General features: G+C 45.6%; 1 protein-coding gene across 2 annotated transcripts in view; it reads left to right on the forward strand.

Annotated features, from left to right (window-relative positions):
• The window catches only part of LOC140396113 (dynein regulatory complex protein 11-like), a 291112-nt gene that overhangs the window by 42178 nt on the left and 232931 nt on the right, over positions 1–16003 (forward strand). For both annotated transcript variants that reach the window (XM_072484239.1, XM_072484248.1), the window contains exons 3-5: positions 4062–4178; positions 5193–5384; positions 5968–6039. In XM_072484239.1, the coding sequence (XP_072340340.1) occupies positions 4062–4178; positions 5193–5384; positions 5968–6039 (381 nt within the window). The remainder of the gene's footprint in view (positions 1–4061; positions 4179–5192; positions 5385–5967; positions 6040–16003) is intronic.

Genomic DNA, 16003 nt, shown 5'->3' on the forward strand with positions numbered 1-16003 from the left:
CTGCTCTCTCCAGACTGTGGAACTGGGAGTAATCCTGGGATTACTACATTTGAGGTCCTGCAGTTTAGTTTATCTTCTAACTTCCTGCACTCGGCTTGCATGTCCTCATTCCTTAGTTTACGTGTGTTGTTGGTACCAATGTGTACACGGCCACTGGCTGTTCACCTAGAATGCCCTGAAGCCACTTTGTTACATCCTGGACTCTGGCACCAGGGAGGCAACATACCATCCTTGATTTTCATTTCCGGCCACAGAAGCATCTGTCTGTATACCTAACTATTGAATCCCCGATCAATATAGCCCTACCACTTGTTTTTATCCCACCCGTCTGAGCAGCAGAGCCACCCACAGTGCTGTGAATTTGGCTGCTGCTTCTTTCCTGAGAGGCCATCCCCTCCAACAGTATCCAAAGAGGTATACCTGTGTGAGAGGGGGATGACCACAGGGGACTCCTGCACTCCCTTCCAAAGTCTTTTCCTGTTCCTGATGCTCACCCATTCCATTTCTGCCAGTGCAATCCTCACCTGCAGTATTACCACCTCATTAAACATGCTGGCCCAACTTCCTCAGCATAGCGGATGCTCCACGGTGAGTCCACCCGCCATTCCAACCCCAAATTCCGGTGAGCTAGACGCTGCATTTGGACACACCTTCTGCACGCCTGGTCATCGGGGACATTGTGCAGGATCTACCCAAAGCGATGGACTTTACTCCCTCGGAGGTCTCGGGCAAGCACCATTCAGTGCTGGTCTCCACAAATGGAGAGCAGACAGAACGGCACGTGTGGGGTCTCCCAGGGGGTAGGAGCCCCCCAGGTTCTTGCCCACTTGGCTGGGTAGCACTACTGGCACCACCCAGATACCCTGGCACTACCAGCCTGGCACCCTGGCAGTGCCACCTGGGTGCCAGGGTTGTGGGATGGCCTGAGGACACCCTTATAGGTGAAATGCGGATTTGGGGTGGTTCCGGAGTAGCGTCGGGGGGGAGGGGGGGGAGGTGGAGAGCATTTTAAATGGCATCCCGATCTCCTCCTGCATGAGGAGTTCCGGCGAGCGGGGCTTCTCAATGCAGAAAATGGAACTGAATGCATCCTCGTTGGAGCATTACCTGCTGAGGCCCCGTATGTACCCGAATGGGAGTTCAATAATGTGGTATTTCTTGGAGCATCGAGCGCCTGGAAACACCTGGCTAAATGTGCTTGCTACGGGACTATTCGGGTAGATGGCGACAGTTATGTATGAAACCTGATGAGCGATTGTTGGTAAATAAGTGCTGGATACATGGGAGATTGTATAGTAGCTGGGACTAGTGGTGCATTTGGTGGGACTAGGCATTTTATGAGATAGTCACTGGCCTTGATCATTTATATAAGGTTATTTAACTACTTGCAATATTGCAGCCAGCATGACTTCTGTGGCATTGTACTGTTTCCTTCTCATTACTTGTCTGGGAAACCTGTCCTCTTCTCACCAAGATCTGAAGGTCTGCAGCATCTAACAACCTTGATGTATGCTTTCTCCCATAGCTTCTTGTTGCAATGATCATAATCATCAAGACTGACACAGAAGGAAAATATATAATGCAAATAATTTTAACAACTGTATTGAATAATATCATGTGTTCATCATTCATGAATTCTGGCCAGCACTTTGGTCTCAAAATACTCACAGAGGGTATAAAATATATCATGATTTAGAGTTGGTGGGGCTCAGTGCTCACCTTCATTTCCCTACCCAGCCCCACCCCTGCTGGGACCCGAAGGCCAAAGCTAAGAATTTACACAAATTGTTCCGTCCTTCTTCACTTGAAAAAACATGGCTGATTGAATAATTGCTGTTTGAGTATTTCCAGCATGTTCAACCCGTGTCGGTAAAATATTTATTATTGCATGAAAATCCACACAGCCACGTTGAAGCCAAATGGGAAGAAACGTAACAGGGCTACCAAGAACATGCAGAAAACAGCATCTATAAATCATGAACAAAAAAAAACACCTCACAACCAGAAATGTAATAATAATCACTTATTGTCACAAGTAGACTTCAATGAAGTTACTGTGAAAAGCACCGAGTCGCCACATTCCGGCGCCTGTTCGGGAGGCCGGTACGGGAATTGAACCCGCGATGCTGGCATTGTTCTGCATTACAAGCCAGCTGTTTAGCCTACTGTGCTAAACCAGCCCCTAGAAATGAGTAAAACTGCAGCGAACATGTTTGTGTGTAGGACCATACTTGTTTTTACTGGTTGTGTGGTTTTATTCTCTCCCATTCCCTAACCACGTCAAAGCGTTGTAGATTATTTTTAATTACTGAACCGAAGGCAGGCTTCCCAAACATGTGTGTAATGTGAAATGAAAAAATGAAATGAAAGGTTGCTCTTCCCTTTTGAGAGAGCTGACTGGTGGTGATGTAACCTGAGGCGGGGCCTTTATGGGTAATCTCAGCCGGTACGGGAATTGAACGTGTGCTGTTGGCATCGCTTTGTATCACGAACCAGCTGCCTGGCCAACTGAACGAACCGAGTCCCTGTTGTCATCCTTTCTCCCAGCTTCCCTCCATTTTCAACTGGACAGATTCCAATTCTCTTTACTTTTAAATTCCTCTTCAGTCATAAATTTAGCTGCAGTTTTCATTCACATTGCAAGGCCACAGCTCTCTCCATAACTGTCACCGTCTCCCTCATCTGATAGCTGCTTGAGACCTGCACCTTCTGGAAGCATTAGGTTAGCTCAGTATTCATTCAAACTGAGGGTGTCAAAGCAAGTTTTTGCAGTGAGTGGTGTAGCTTTTTTTGTGTTCAACATGCCATTTGAAGAGGAATTCCTCCCATCTGTGTACAAAAAATATCTCAGTCAGCTGGTGAGTGAGATGTCCTCAATCTTTCTGTGTGATTTTCTCTTCGCCAAAATGCTCTCTTTGTGGGGGAGGTTAGTTTACTAGTGGCTCAATTAAATTTCAACACCTTTGATTCATGGTGACATTGACTACTGGCACAGTCATTATTTTAAATAAAAACATGCAAATAACATTAGGTTTATGCAGGGGCGGCGGATTTACAGCTAAACATACCGTGCTCAGTGAAATGGGATGTGGGGTGAAGGAGGGAGAGATGGGGGGTGGGATGGAGGAGATGTCTGGCGGTGAAGAAGGGGGGAATGGCTTTGAGGGTGTTAAACGGGTGCAATCTTGGATCCCGCTACCGGGGGCTCAGGTATACAGGTGTGCACATCCAATTCCAGTCCCACCCGCGTAACTGCTTTTCGGGTTTGTGCTTTCTCAGAATCTAACTCTGGGACACTGGGCGCCAACCACTGCTGTGCACGGAAGATCTACAACTCCAATCAGGCACCACGGGCTGGGTCTCCCCCATTTCCATACTGATGATCCTCACTGAACAGATGCTCGGTCACATGTACCATGGGTAATAGAACATACAGTGCAGAAGGAGGCCATTTGGCCCATCGAGTCTGCACCGACCCACCTAAGCCCTCACCTCCACCCCATCCCCGTAACCCAACAATCCCTCCTAACCTTCTTTGGACACTAAGGGCAATTTAGCATGGCCAATCCACCTAACCACGTCTTTGGACTGGGAGGAAACCGGAGGAAACCCACGCAGACACGGGGAGAATGTGCAGACTCCGCACAGACAGTGATCCAGCGGGGAATCGAACCTGGGACCCTGGCGCTGTGAAGCCACAGTGCTACCCACTTTTGCTACCGTGCTGCCCCAAATGCAGTTCTAAACGGGTGACTGTGTCCACAGTGCCTGTGCAGAACTATGAGTTGCAGTGAATCTGATATGTCCTGCCCTCTCATGTGTGCTTTACTGAGAATAGTGATGAATTTTTCAATTGCGTGTGGGTTTGTAATGCATGTCTGTACTGGATTGTCTGCAAGAGACATCAATCAGAGAGCCTGCATCCCTAGCCTTTGGAGGTCTAATGCCAGGGTATGATGTGTTTCGTTGTAAATCCACCTCTAGTCCTGATGAATGAATAATACATGTTCTTGGATGCTAATTACAAGGATCTTTTACCTTTTAAAAACTAAATTTCACAGGAAGACCTAGAGATTCCTGTTCCGAGATACTTTGTCAAGGATAAACTGAAAGTTTTGAAGGCCAGAGAAAACATCCTGGCGCGAATATTATCCCGCAGCTGGGCTCAAGTGGAACAGGTTAGTATTGACAGTCTTTAAGTTCTTTTTTCTTACCTAAGAAGAATGTGCTGGAAACCTGATTTTTAGAAAGTTAATGGTATAGTATGCCTGCAGAGTAATAAGGAAAAATTGACGCTGTACTTTGAAAAAGCATAATGTAAAATGCCAATTTACCGTGACACAACATGGAGTTCAGGGAGGTCATAGTTTGCCTTTTCTGTACAGACACAGGGACTGACTGCATGTCTTTGGGAAATCACTTAAAATGCAAATAACCTTCCCAGGTGCTAATGCTTGTCCCCTCATTTTAATGAAGAAGACTTAGGGTAACAATAAGTAATAGATTTGTAGGCCTCATGGAGATGTAAATGCAAATAAAGATGTTTGGAAGTTATTCATAACTGGAATCTTGATGGCGATATCAAAAATTCCCCACTGTATTACAATTACTTAGCCAATCAATTCATTGGTCTGGAAAATGAGAGTGCCAATACTGTAACCAGGTTATGATAAGAAACATTTTATTAGCTGTGTATTTAGTGCCAGCTAAGCAGGTCATGGGACATTTTAATGGCATACAGATGATGTAATTAATATGTAGAATGAGATTTATCTATAGTTTGCAATTTTGCCAAATACTGTTAGATTGAGCAGAAGGGTCTGACAAGACAGAAGTGAATTGGATCTGCTGTTGAAAGGGTCTCTCCGAAAATTCCTCTGCACTGAGGATCGCAAGTAAACCTGTTTTGTTGGGTTGCTCAATTGTAAAGCTATTTCTTTGATGACAATGTGATTAATTATGTATTTGAATTAAAATTTGTTTTATCATAAAAGGTTCCTATTGGTCAGAGTCATCACACTTGGGGTGAAGTATCTTTCCTCGCAGTTTTACAAATTGCAAATTGTTTGGCGTTTCTCGTCGGGTTCCTAACAAAGGTTAGGAACCCGACGTCCAGTATTATAACAAATAATTTGTTGTTCTACCAAATTGAGTACTTTCTCTCACGATAAAATATTCCTTATATATTTTAGGTAACAAGTGTAAAATTATTGTCACTTGAAGAAGCGATTCAAATCATTCAGATTTCTGAGCGTGCTCGACAGGGACGGCTACGAGCCAAGTTTATGCTGGAAATCCGAATGGAAGAAGAAAAGGACAGATTAGCTAAACATCGGGCAGCAAGTACACTGGCTCCTGAAATGGCAGCTACCTGCATCCAAAAGGTTTTTAATCTCATATAGTTTTAATTTTGAGACAACCCAAAAAGGTGGATTGGCCATGCTAAATAACAATAACCTTTATTAGTGTCACAAATAGGCTTGCATTAACAGTACAATGAAGTTACTGTGAAAATTCCCTAGTCGCCACACTATGGTGTCTGTTCGGGTACACTGAGGGAGAATTCAGAATGTCCAATTCACGTAACAGCACGTCTTTTGGGACTTGTGGGAGGAAACCGGAGCACCTGGAGGAAACCCAACAGACACGGGGAGAATGTGCAGACTCCACACAGACAGTGATCCAAGCCAGGAATCAAACCCTGGTCCCTGGAGCTATGAAGCAACAGTGCCAACAACTATAATACCGTGCTGCCCATATTGCTCCTTAATTGGAAAAAAAGAATTGGGTACTCTAAAATTAAAAAAAAAAAAAATCTTTTATACAAGAATTTAAATATTTAAAAGGTTATGCTCAGCCAGATATATGATTAGATTTATATTTTTATCATGTGAAAAAAAAATCACCTTAAAAATTGTACCTTTCCTGCACAGCGGTTAATCGCAATAACTGCATTTGGTTTTGCAGATTTGGCGTGGATATTCTCAGAGGAAAATTACCAAGAAGGAACGAACTGAAGAAATGATCTTTCTTGAAATGGTGAGTCCAAGTGATGTAATAGGCAGGTAGCCATTGTCAGGCTAGATGAATTGTTAGTCAGCTGATTAACTATACAGTGATCAGGTCTATGAAGAAGATTCAGGCCCATGACATCTGGTGGAGTGGCAATTGAGATCGATTGCCACTCTGCTTGTAATTACCTACCTTGAAATCCAGCTGCTTCTACCTCGCCTGACCTTCCGAATCAATCTGGATGATGTCTGTGTAGTGCAGTGGGTCGAGGGCAACTCAGTCAAAGGAAAGAAAGCTATATAACCCCTTTTACAGACTCACTGCCGTAAAATAGGTAAGTTTAAAGTTTCCAATTTGACAAGCCAGGGAGAAGGAAAGTGTACTAGGTAAGTGGGTAGGATTTGAGGTGGGAGTGGGTGGGAATTTGGGTGGGGCCTGGGATGGTGGTGGGGTGAGTGGGTGAGGATAGTTGGCGGTCTAATGCAATAGTCACCAAGAAGCTGGGAGTGGCTTTAATTCTTCAAACGTTTTCTGGGTAGCTATTGCTGTAAGTTGGAACCATCGTACGTTTGGGATTCAATTGCAATTTTGGATGGATCTCAGTGCAGGGCAAATGCCGAAAGGAAGTTTGAACTGCCCAGGTAATTACTGTGCAATCTTTAGCTGGGAACCTTTGGAGGGGTTCCCCAGTACATCCCCTCAGATGCACTGACATGGAACCCGGAAGTTGCAGCCCGAGGTCAGGGGGCAACAACCTGTTTTTGGGGAGGTATGCAAGATGAGACTTTGGCCCTCCCTCACCCCACCCCTACCCTCACTCCCAAGACTCACCTCTTACTGAAATAACTACTGACGTTTTTAACTTGACTATTGTCAATATTAACACTGTATCACTGTATGGTTATAATTTTAATTGTGCCGGGCATTGCATTCACAGGAACAGAAGACAAGACGTTAATATAATCACATTCAAAATTTAAGCGTAATCACCACCTGCATTGCAATAACCATTACACAACAATTGGTACTAATAAATAATCATATTGAAAAATTAAGAGCAACCACTATCTGCAAAGGAGAAATAAGGGAACAGGAAGGACCCTTACACTAGGGAGATGTCCGCAGATTGCATTGCAATACTAACGAGAGTGATTATTGTCAAAAGATCATGCCAGATAACCAGACAAGTCAGAAATTCCATATTTCGTATGCCAGAGCATGTGCCCCTGATCAAATATTGTCATCTTTTGATTTGAGCTCAAACTTTTCTATAGCTTCAACCACACAAAAAAGCAGTTATCACAGGGCTTTAATTGAGTCCAACTTACCTTCCCATCTCGTATCACTGTGTTTTCAATGTAATTTGAACAAATTATTATTATTATTTTAAAATGTCCCAACACTTCGCCAATGAGGAAAACATTGTGAACAGGCTTTGAACTGTACCAAAAAAATTAAACACATTCTGTTTGAAGAGGTGACAGTTTAGGTGACAGTTTGCACACAAATGAGGACTTTGGACTCTTTTTCAAGTATTAATGTCTGTATGCAATGGTGAATTCCCCTCATGGTTGAGCCATTGTCATAATTCTGGCTGTGACAATTTCAAAATCAATCCTGAGGTTCTCAAGAGTGCTCATCAAATCTCCACTATGCCTTTCCTTGTCAGTCCAACGAACAATGCCTCAATCTTTGCCTCTTTGTTTTCATCAATGTCTACATGGTGGATTATTATAGGTGTTTGCTCCTGCTTTGAGATATCAGGGGTGCAATCTAATTCCACTGCATAATATTTAGTTTCCTTGATTTGTTCGAATGCAGTCTAAGATGGACTTTAAAAATTAATTTTTTGCATACCAACTCAAATAGGATATCCCACCCTTTGCCAACCTAATTTTTGGGAAATATTCTACCATAACATTATCATACTGAGCTGAGAGATCTAAAAGTCTGAGAAAATGTCCGTTTCTTGAATTCCCCAGTCAGTATTTTTACCTCTGAATGATGAATTCCTTTCTGCAAGGAAAGGAATGCAATCCAGCATTTTAGCCAGAATCGCTCTCCAGCTCTGCCTGTCTGCTTTGATAGCATTTTGCAGTTGATTGTCAATACATTCTCCCATGGTCCCATGCCTCCATTTCATTCCAGGCAAGACAAGCCTGTATGTGATTATATGTTGGAATATAGATGACAGACTTTGCCAGGTGTTATATCCCTTAACTAAATGGCTGCTGTGTACCTGATCTCCATAACATTTCAGAAAACCTGGCTTTTGATACCTCTGTAGAACCCACAAAGCCCAACAGAGGAGACATGGTCGGCCTCCCCCTTCGTTCTCAGGGGAAGTATCCCATAGATCTGCGGTAGCTCCTGAGTAATGGGCCCAACTGCAGAATTGCCCCTTTGGTTACCACTTGTGAGGTGATCTGGCCAATCTGGCACTGCGATGTTGCGGGGGTCCGATACAAGGACCGGTTAAACAATAAACTCCATCGTCCATGGAAGCTCCTGTACCCCTTTCTCCACATTTGCAAGCGAGAGTTACAACTCAATGGCCTGTTTTAAGTCTAAGGTGGGCTTTGCCAACAGCTTCCTTTGTATGGCCATGTTATTTATTCCACAAACAAGCCTATCTGGCAACATTTCCCTGAGGGAAGGCTCAAACTCGCAGTACTCCACCTGCCGCCTAAGGCGGGTCAAAAAGTCAGTTACCGATTCACCCGGAGACAGCCATGTTGAACCTATAATGTTGCACCGGAGACAGCCATGTTGAACCTATAATGTTGCATTATAATGGAAGACTTCAGATATAGTACTCATCCACTAGTGCAACCAACTCCTCAAACAATTTGGAGTCTGGTGCAGCTGGATAGGTAAGGTTCTTTGTAATCCCAAAGTTTGGGACCCTGCAGGCTATGAGATCACTTTTTGACGGTCTTCCCCCAAGATACAATTGGCCTGAAAGAAGTACCTCATACATTCTGCATATGGGTTCCAATCTTCCAGGCTCCGTTGACGGCGTCTAGCTTACCAAATAGCGGCAATTTTAAACCTTATATCCTCACGCTGTTGCACGGTAGTCATCTGGGGTGGCTGGGCATCTTACAAACCGAGCCCAGAGTCTCCTTATTCCTCGTTGCCAGTTTAAGGACCAAAGAAGCCAGTGGTAGGAAGGAAAAGACTTAATTAACTTTAATGATAAGCTGTCCACAGCAGTAACTTTGTACAATTGCAGTCACCTCTGGGACAATCAACATGCCAGCCCCCCACATCCTGGAGTCACAACACAAGTGAATTAATCAGTAACTCTAAAGATTAAGGTCAAAAGTAAGAGTCCTTGCTTAAGATGATGAGTTCTTTAGTGCACTTTCTTCACAGTATGAGGGTGGATTCAAGTCCCTGGTTTGCAACCTGTAATGATCCTCCTTGTAGTTAACAATATCTTACTCACAGGTTTTCCAGGAGAGGACCCTGGCTTCACATCAGCCTGTTCTGCAGAGAGAGTCATCATATTCTGGTCTCTTTTCTGCAGAGAGAGGTGGTTCCCACAGTGACCTTTTGGTGCAAATCAGCTGCTGATTTCTGGAGAAGACAGATTGGGAAAAAGAGGTGTCTTCTCCCTTAGCTACCAAAGCGAAACTGAAAGCTCCTTAGGTCTCTGAATCATTTCGGTGGGAGCAGATCCAATCACCACCTGTTATTGAGCAGAACATAGACTTTTTGGCCAATTCATCGGTCATCACCCAAGTCAATCAAACCGAGACTCAGACAATCTCTGTCATTGGTGCCGATCATCACCACTACAATCTAAACCAGCACAGGCCGTTGCTTTCTTTAAAGATACATGTCCACAAATCATCCATGGATCAAAAACGTAATGGCAAAAGTAAAAGAAAGTGGAAATAAGGGAATGAACAGGGAACAAACAGGATGGACCCTTACAGTGGGGTTACAGGTACAATCTTTAGAAGAGCTGACCGTTTCTTTGGGATGACTTGAAGATGTTACTATGAAAGGAAAGGAACTATAAGTGAATGAGTAGTACCCAAAAGGATTGTGGGTACAGTGAAAGACCAGTGTTATAACTCACAAGTATCTTATGGGGTGGGAACAATTATCTTTCCCATGAACCTTGCAGAATCTGTTAAGGGGACGAGAGACCTCTAAACCATGTATAGTTGTACGATATATAAAGCCGTCTAGTTAGGCCCTGCAAGGCCAATTGGGGTCTACCATGCGATGTATATAATAGTTATTGTAAATAAACTAAGTTTCTTTGAACTACTCGGTGCGGACTCCGTCATGGCCTTATAAAAGCCAGGATATCTCTGCCAGCATGATGTACAAGGTTCGTAGCTGTCCAGGTAAACCAGAAGCTTGCACAAGCCGACAGATCTTGCTGTCTTCCATAGCCAGAGCTCAGTTTCTGGCCTGCTTTTTATAGGGCCTTAGCTCTTTTAGATCAGCAATATCACCCACTTGTCATCAGCCTCTGCTGCGTGTTGTGTGCTAATTTCTCCTGAAGTAAGATTAAATTAATTAAAGTGTAGCATGTGACATTTGACTCATTGATTGATTGATTAATATTTATTGTCAAATGGCGAAGTACAGTGAAAAGTATTTTTCTGCGGCCAAGGGAAGGTACATAGTACGTACATAGTAGACAATAGAATAATTGACAGAGTACATTGACAAATGGTACATCAATAATTAGTGATTGGTAACAGTGCGGAACAAGGGCCAAAAAAACAATACATGAGCAAGAGCAGCATAGGGCGTCACGAATCGTGTTCTTACAGGGAACAGATCAGTCCAAGGGAGAGTCGTTGAGGAGTCTTGTAGCTGTGGGAAAGAAGCTGTTCCTATGTCTGGATGTGCGGATCTTCAGATTTCTGTATCTTCAGCCTGATGGAAGGGTCTGGAAGAGGGCAAAGCCAGGGTGTGAGGGGTCTCTTACAATGCTGTCTGCCTTCCTGAGCCAGCGGGAGGTGTAGTCAGAATCAATGGGTGGCAAGCTTGTGTGATGCGTTAGGCTGAGTTCACCATACTCTGCAGTTTCTTGCGATCTTGGGCCGAGCAGTTGCCATACCAAGCTGTGATCCAGCCGGATAGGATGCTCTCTATCGCACATCTGTAGAAGTTTGAGAGAGTCGATGCAGACATGCCAAATTTCTTTAGCTTTCGTAGGAAGTAGAGATGTTTTGGGGCTTTCTTGACTGTTTTTCTTGACTCTGCCTTGATAGACGTGTTGATAGAACACTTACAATACAGGATGGAATTTGAAGAAGCTGCATACAATTAACATTATGATGTGAACTGGTTATAAGTATTGAATGAAGAGTTGGAATGTCTTTTGGTGTGACTGAAGCATTCTTCTCCAATAATATCAGAGAGTGATCAGTGCAGTGATTTGCAGGGCCATTTCTTTGATGTTGACCTCCCCATAGACATTGAACCTTTTTCTGCAAGTTTACTGTCTTAATTCCACACGACCTTTGAAGACTTTTTTTGTTCAAACAAGTTTATGCCTCCTTATCCTAATATCTCTTGATGTGGCTCGGTGTAAGTTTTGTTTGATTACGTTTTTAATAAGAGGTGCAATGCCATGTCACCTTCTAAGTCCCTGTGAAGGGCCAGGAGATATTTTTCTACATTAAATGCGCTGTATAATGCAAGTTTAAAAAAAATAAATTTGGTGTACCCAATTCTCTTTTTTTCTGATTAAAGGGCAATTTATCTTATTTTTTTTTTTTTTAATTAGCATGGCCAATCTATCTACCCTGCACATCTTTTGGGTTTGTGGGGGTGAGACACAGGGAGAATGTGCAAACTCCATATGGACAGTGACTAATTAAGGGGTAATTTACCATAGCCAATCCACCTAGCCTACACATCTATGGGTTGTGGAGGTGACACCCACCCAGACACAAGGAGAATGTGCAAACTTGACACGGAGAGTGACCTAGGGCCGGGATCGGAAGAGCCGTGAGGCAGCAGTGCTAACCACTGAGCCACTGTGCCACCCTGTATAAGTGCAAGTTGTTCTTGTTTCCTTTCCTATGAGTCGATCCGTTTCTCTCTCATTCCTCCTCATTCATTCACCTTGTATCAAGAGTGTTTTGAAGTTTTAAAATTTCCTTTCTTTCAAATTCTTCCGGTGGCGACCATGGTGTGAGTGGTCGCACATTTGGTGGCTCCCGCACGTGGTGGACTTTTTAGACCTTTTTTCCCGATCTACGGTGGAACTGAGTGATAGTATAAGGTGCTGGTGAGGTGGAAGAAGAGAGTATCCCACCGATTTATGGATTTGTGGACCAAAAGTGGTCTAAAAAGGAGAGTGCATTCGTTGAAAACTGGTTTTGAGCCTGTGACACGGGAAAATGGCGGTGGGTCAGGGTCTGAGTCTGCCGGCCCAGTGGTCGATGGGACAACTTGTGACCTTTCTGCATGAGAAATTTTCCTAGCAGAGAAAGGAATATCTGGAAGACCTGGTCAGGTTGGTGGATCCTATAAAGGCGGGGATCACATGGAACTGAGGTTAGAAACCCAGGGCCAGGCAATCCAGAAGGTGGAGGAGGCGGTGAGCGAGCACGATGAGCAGCTTGCCGCGATGGTGGCGGAGATGGGGCTGATGAGAGATCATCAGAAGAGGCTGCAGGACAAAGTGGAGGATCTAGAGAATAGATCGCGCTGGCAGAATTTAAGAATCGTTGGCCTGCCGGAGGGCAGCGAGGGAGTGAACGCCGGTACATATGTTTGAAAAGTTGCTGGGTGAAGGAGCATTTGCTCAGCCCTTGGAAGTGGACAATGTGCACAGGGCGTTTATGAGGAAGCCGCAGAGAATCGAGCCGCCAAGGACGATGGTGGTGCGAATGCACTGGTGCCTGAATAAGGAACAGATTCTGAGGTAGGTCAGGCAGACGAGGCGCTGCACATGGGAAGGCAGCGAGCTGAGTGTCTACCAGGACCTGGGTGCGGATCTGGCCAAAAGGAAAGTGATCTTCAACAAGGTGAAGTCGGCCCCCTTTAAGAAGGGCGTGAACTTTGGCATGATTGTGGGTCACATACGAGGACCAGGAACTTTATTTTAGATTGCCAGAGGAGGCGATGAACTTTATCAAGGACAAGGTGCTGACAGGAAATGGAGGACATTGAACTTTGGAGCAAGTGTTTATGTTTTGAAAACTTTTGTTAAACTTCTTTTCTTCTGGCTGTATGAACCACTTTTGTACTATGTGTGGGCCGTTGCTCAGTTTTGTTTTGTGGGTTTGGTTTGTTCTCAAAGAGGGGTGGTGGGTTGATTTTTCTTCTTTGTGTTTGTTGGGGATTGTAATGTTTGTATATGGAAGTTGGTTGAGCGGGGGGGGGAGGGGAGGGGAATCAGTGGGAGTGGGTAATGTCATGAGAATGTCACTTTAAGAAATGGTAGTCTGCTAAAGTAACTGCAGTGATGTCAGTGTGGGTGGAGCTGAGCTCTGGCTCTGCTTTTTAGTTTCACTTTGAGAACAGCTTGGGTGTGTCTGATTTTTTTGGTTTTGTTTCAGTGTTGGAGCTGCAGTCAGCCACAGAAGGTGTAATGTTGTTCCCTCTGCCATGTAAAGACTATCTCTTGATCATTTGGTGAATTCAGAGAGATAACTTCTCAGTCGTGAATTTAAACCTGATATGTTTCTGTTAAAAAGTTTTTTTAAAATCCTATGGATGTTAAAAGGAAAGTTTAAGTATTACTCGGAAAGTTGTATTCTTTGGGGGTTCTATTTGAATTGATGGTTGCTAAGTTGTTCACTATGTTTTAAAAAGGTTAACTTGAGTTCATAGAACAAACATTGTTTTGCTATAAAAAATACTTTTCGATTTCTGCTGTACCACACCTGTAGAGTGGGCCGTGTGGTCCCCATACCACAATCTATTAAAAGTTGTGGGTCAGGTGAACTCCACGATACACTTTGGGGTTCTCTAAACCCTGGCCCATAACAGTAGGATGCTTGGCACCATGGACGGGGGCTACCAGGCTAGCTGGGCAGGCTAGCTCTTGGCAGCAACGGTATGGGAGGCGTTGAAGGCAGTAGTTAGGGGGGAGTTTATTTCAATATGGACGCATAAGGAGAAGGTGGAGCAGGCAGAGATGGACAGGCTGGTTAGGGAGATTCTTCAGGTAGACAGGAGGTACTCGGAGGTCCCGGAGGCAGGGTTGTTGAAGGAGCGGCAGAAGCTGCAGATGTAGTTTGGGCTGCTATCTACAGGGAAGGCGGTGGGGCAGTTGAGAAAAGCGAGAGGGGCACTGTATGAATACAGGAGAAGGCCAACAGGATGTTAGCGCACCAGCTTAGGAAACTGGAGTTGGCTAGGGAGATCAGGAAGCAGCTATGGAGATAGGAAGAGTGAAGGATAGAGGGGGGAACACGATCTTGGACCCAGCGGGAGCGAACGGAGTGTTCAGGGAATTTTATAGTAGGTTGTACGAGTTGGAACCCCCCAGCTGGGGTGGAGGGGATGAGGCGGTTCTTGGAAGGATAGGAGTTTCCGAGGGTGGAGGAAGAGCTAGTGGAGGGCCTAGGGGCCCTGATTGGGCTGTTTGAAGTAGTGGTAGGATTGGAGGCTATGCAGTCGGGCAAGGCCCCGGAGCCGGATGGCTACGCAGTGGAATTTTACAATAGGTTTCCCGAGGTGCTGGGGCCCTTGCTGGTGAGGGCGTTTAATGTGGCTCGGGAACGAGGGGTTCTTCCCCCAATGATGTCACAGGCTTCGATTTCCCTAATTCTGAAGCGGGAGAAGGACCCGGAACAATGCGGGTCACACAGACCAATCTCCCTTCTGAACGTGGACGCCAAATTGCTGGCTAAGGTCTTGGCCTCGAGAATAGAGGAGTGTGTGCCAGGGGTGATAGGGGAGGACCAGACTGGATTTGTAAAAGGGAGGCAGCTAACAGCCAACGTCAGAAGGATCTTAAATGTGATCATGATGCCCTCCGAGGGTAGGGAGGTGGAGCTAGTGGTCACCATGGATGCGGAGAAGGCCTTTGATCGGGTGGAGTGGGAATTCCTGTGGGAGGTCCTGGAGCGGTTCGGGTTTGGGCAGGGTTTTGTGGACTGGGTCCGGCTGTTGCACCCGGCACCGGTGGAGAGCGTGCGGACGAACTGAGTGAGCTCGGAATGTTTTAGGCTGCACCGGGGGACGAGTCGGGGACGTCCACCCTCCCCACTGCTGTTTGCCTTGGCCATAGAGTCATTGGCGATGGTGCTGAGAGCAACAAAGGACTGGCAGGGGATAGTGCGGGTGGATGGGGCACAGGGTCTCGCTAAACGTGGATGACCTACTCCTGTATATTTCTGACCTGCTGGGGGGGATTGGAGAGATTATGAGAATCAATCGGGAATTTGGCTGGATTTCGAGGGGGTTGCGGTGGCGGGGCGGGGGGAGCTGGCCCTATTGAATTTTTGGAACTATTATTGGGCGGCAAATATGGCAGTGATCAGGAAGTGGGTAGTGGGGCAGGGGTCGGTGTGGGAGCGGGTGGAGGCGGCATCATGTAAGGGCACAAGTTTGGGGGCACTGGTAACGGCACGTCTGCTGTTCTCGCCGGCTCGGTACTCTACACGCTGGTGGTAGTGGTGGCTTTGAGGGTGCGGGGACAGTGGCGGAAGCACATGGGAGTGGAGGGAGCGTCAGTATGGCTCCAATTTGTGGTAACCACTGGTTTGTGCCGGGGAGGGGGTAGGCTAGATGGGGGGGTTTCGCAGGTGGCAGCTAGCTGAGATTGAGCGGTTAGGGGATCTGTTCATTGATGGCAGCTTTCTGTGCTTGGATGACTTGGAGGAGGAGTTTGAGCTGACAGGTGGGAATGGGTTCCAGTATCTGCAGGTGAGGGACTGCACGGAGGCAGGTTTAGACCTTTTTGCTCCTACCGCCCCAGGGGATACAGGACAAGGTAGTTTTGAAAGCGGGAGTGGGGGAGGGGAAGGTTTCAGATATTTATAAAGAGCTCATGGAG

The sequence above is a fragment of the Scyliorhinus torazame genome, chromosome 2, assembly GCF_047496885.1.
Source record: "Scyliorhinus torazame isolate Kashiwa2021f chromosome 2, sScyTor2.1, whole genome shotgun sequence".
NCBI classification, from domain to species: domain Eukaryota; kingdom Metazoa; phylum Chordata; class Chondrichthyes; order Carcharhiniformes; family Scyliorhinidae; genus Scyliorhinus; species Scyliorhinus torazame.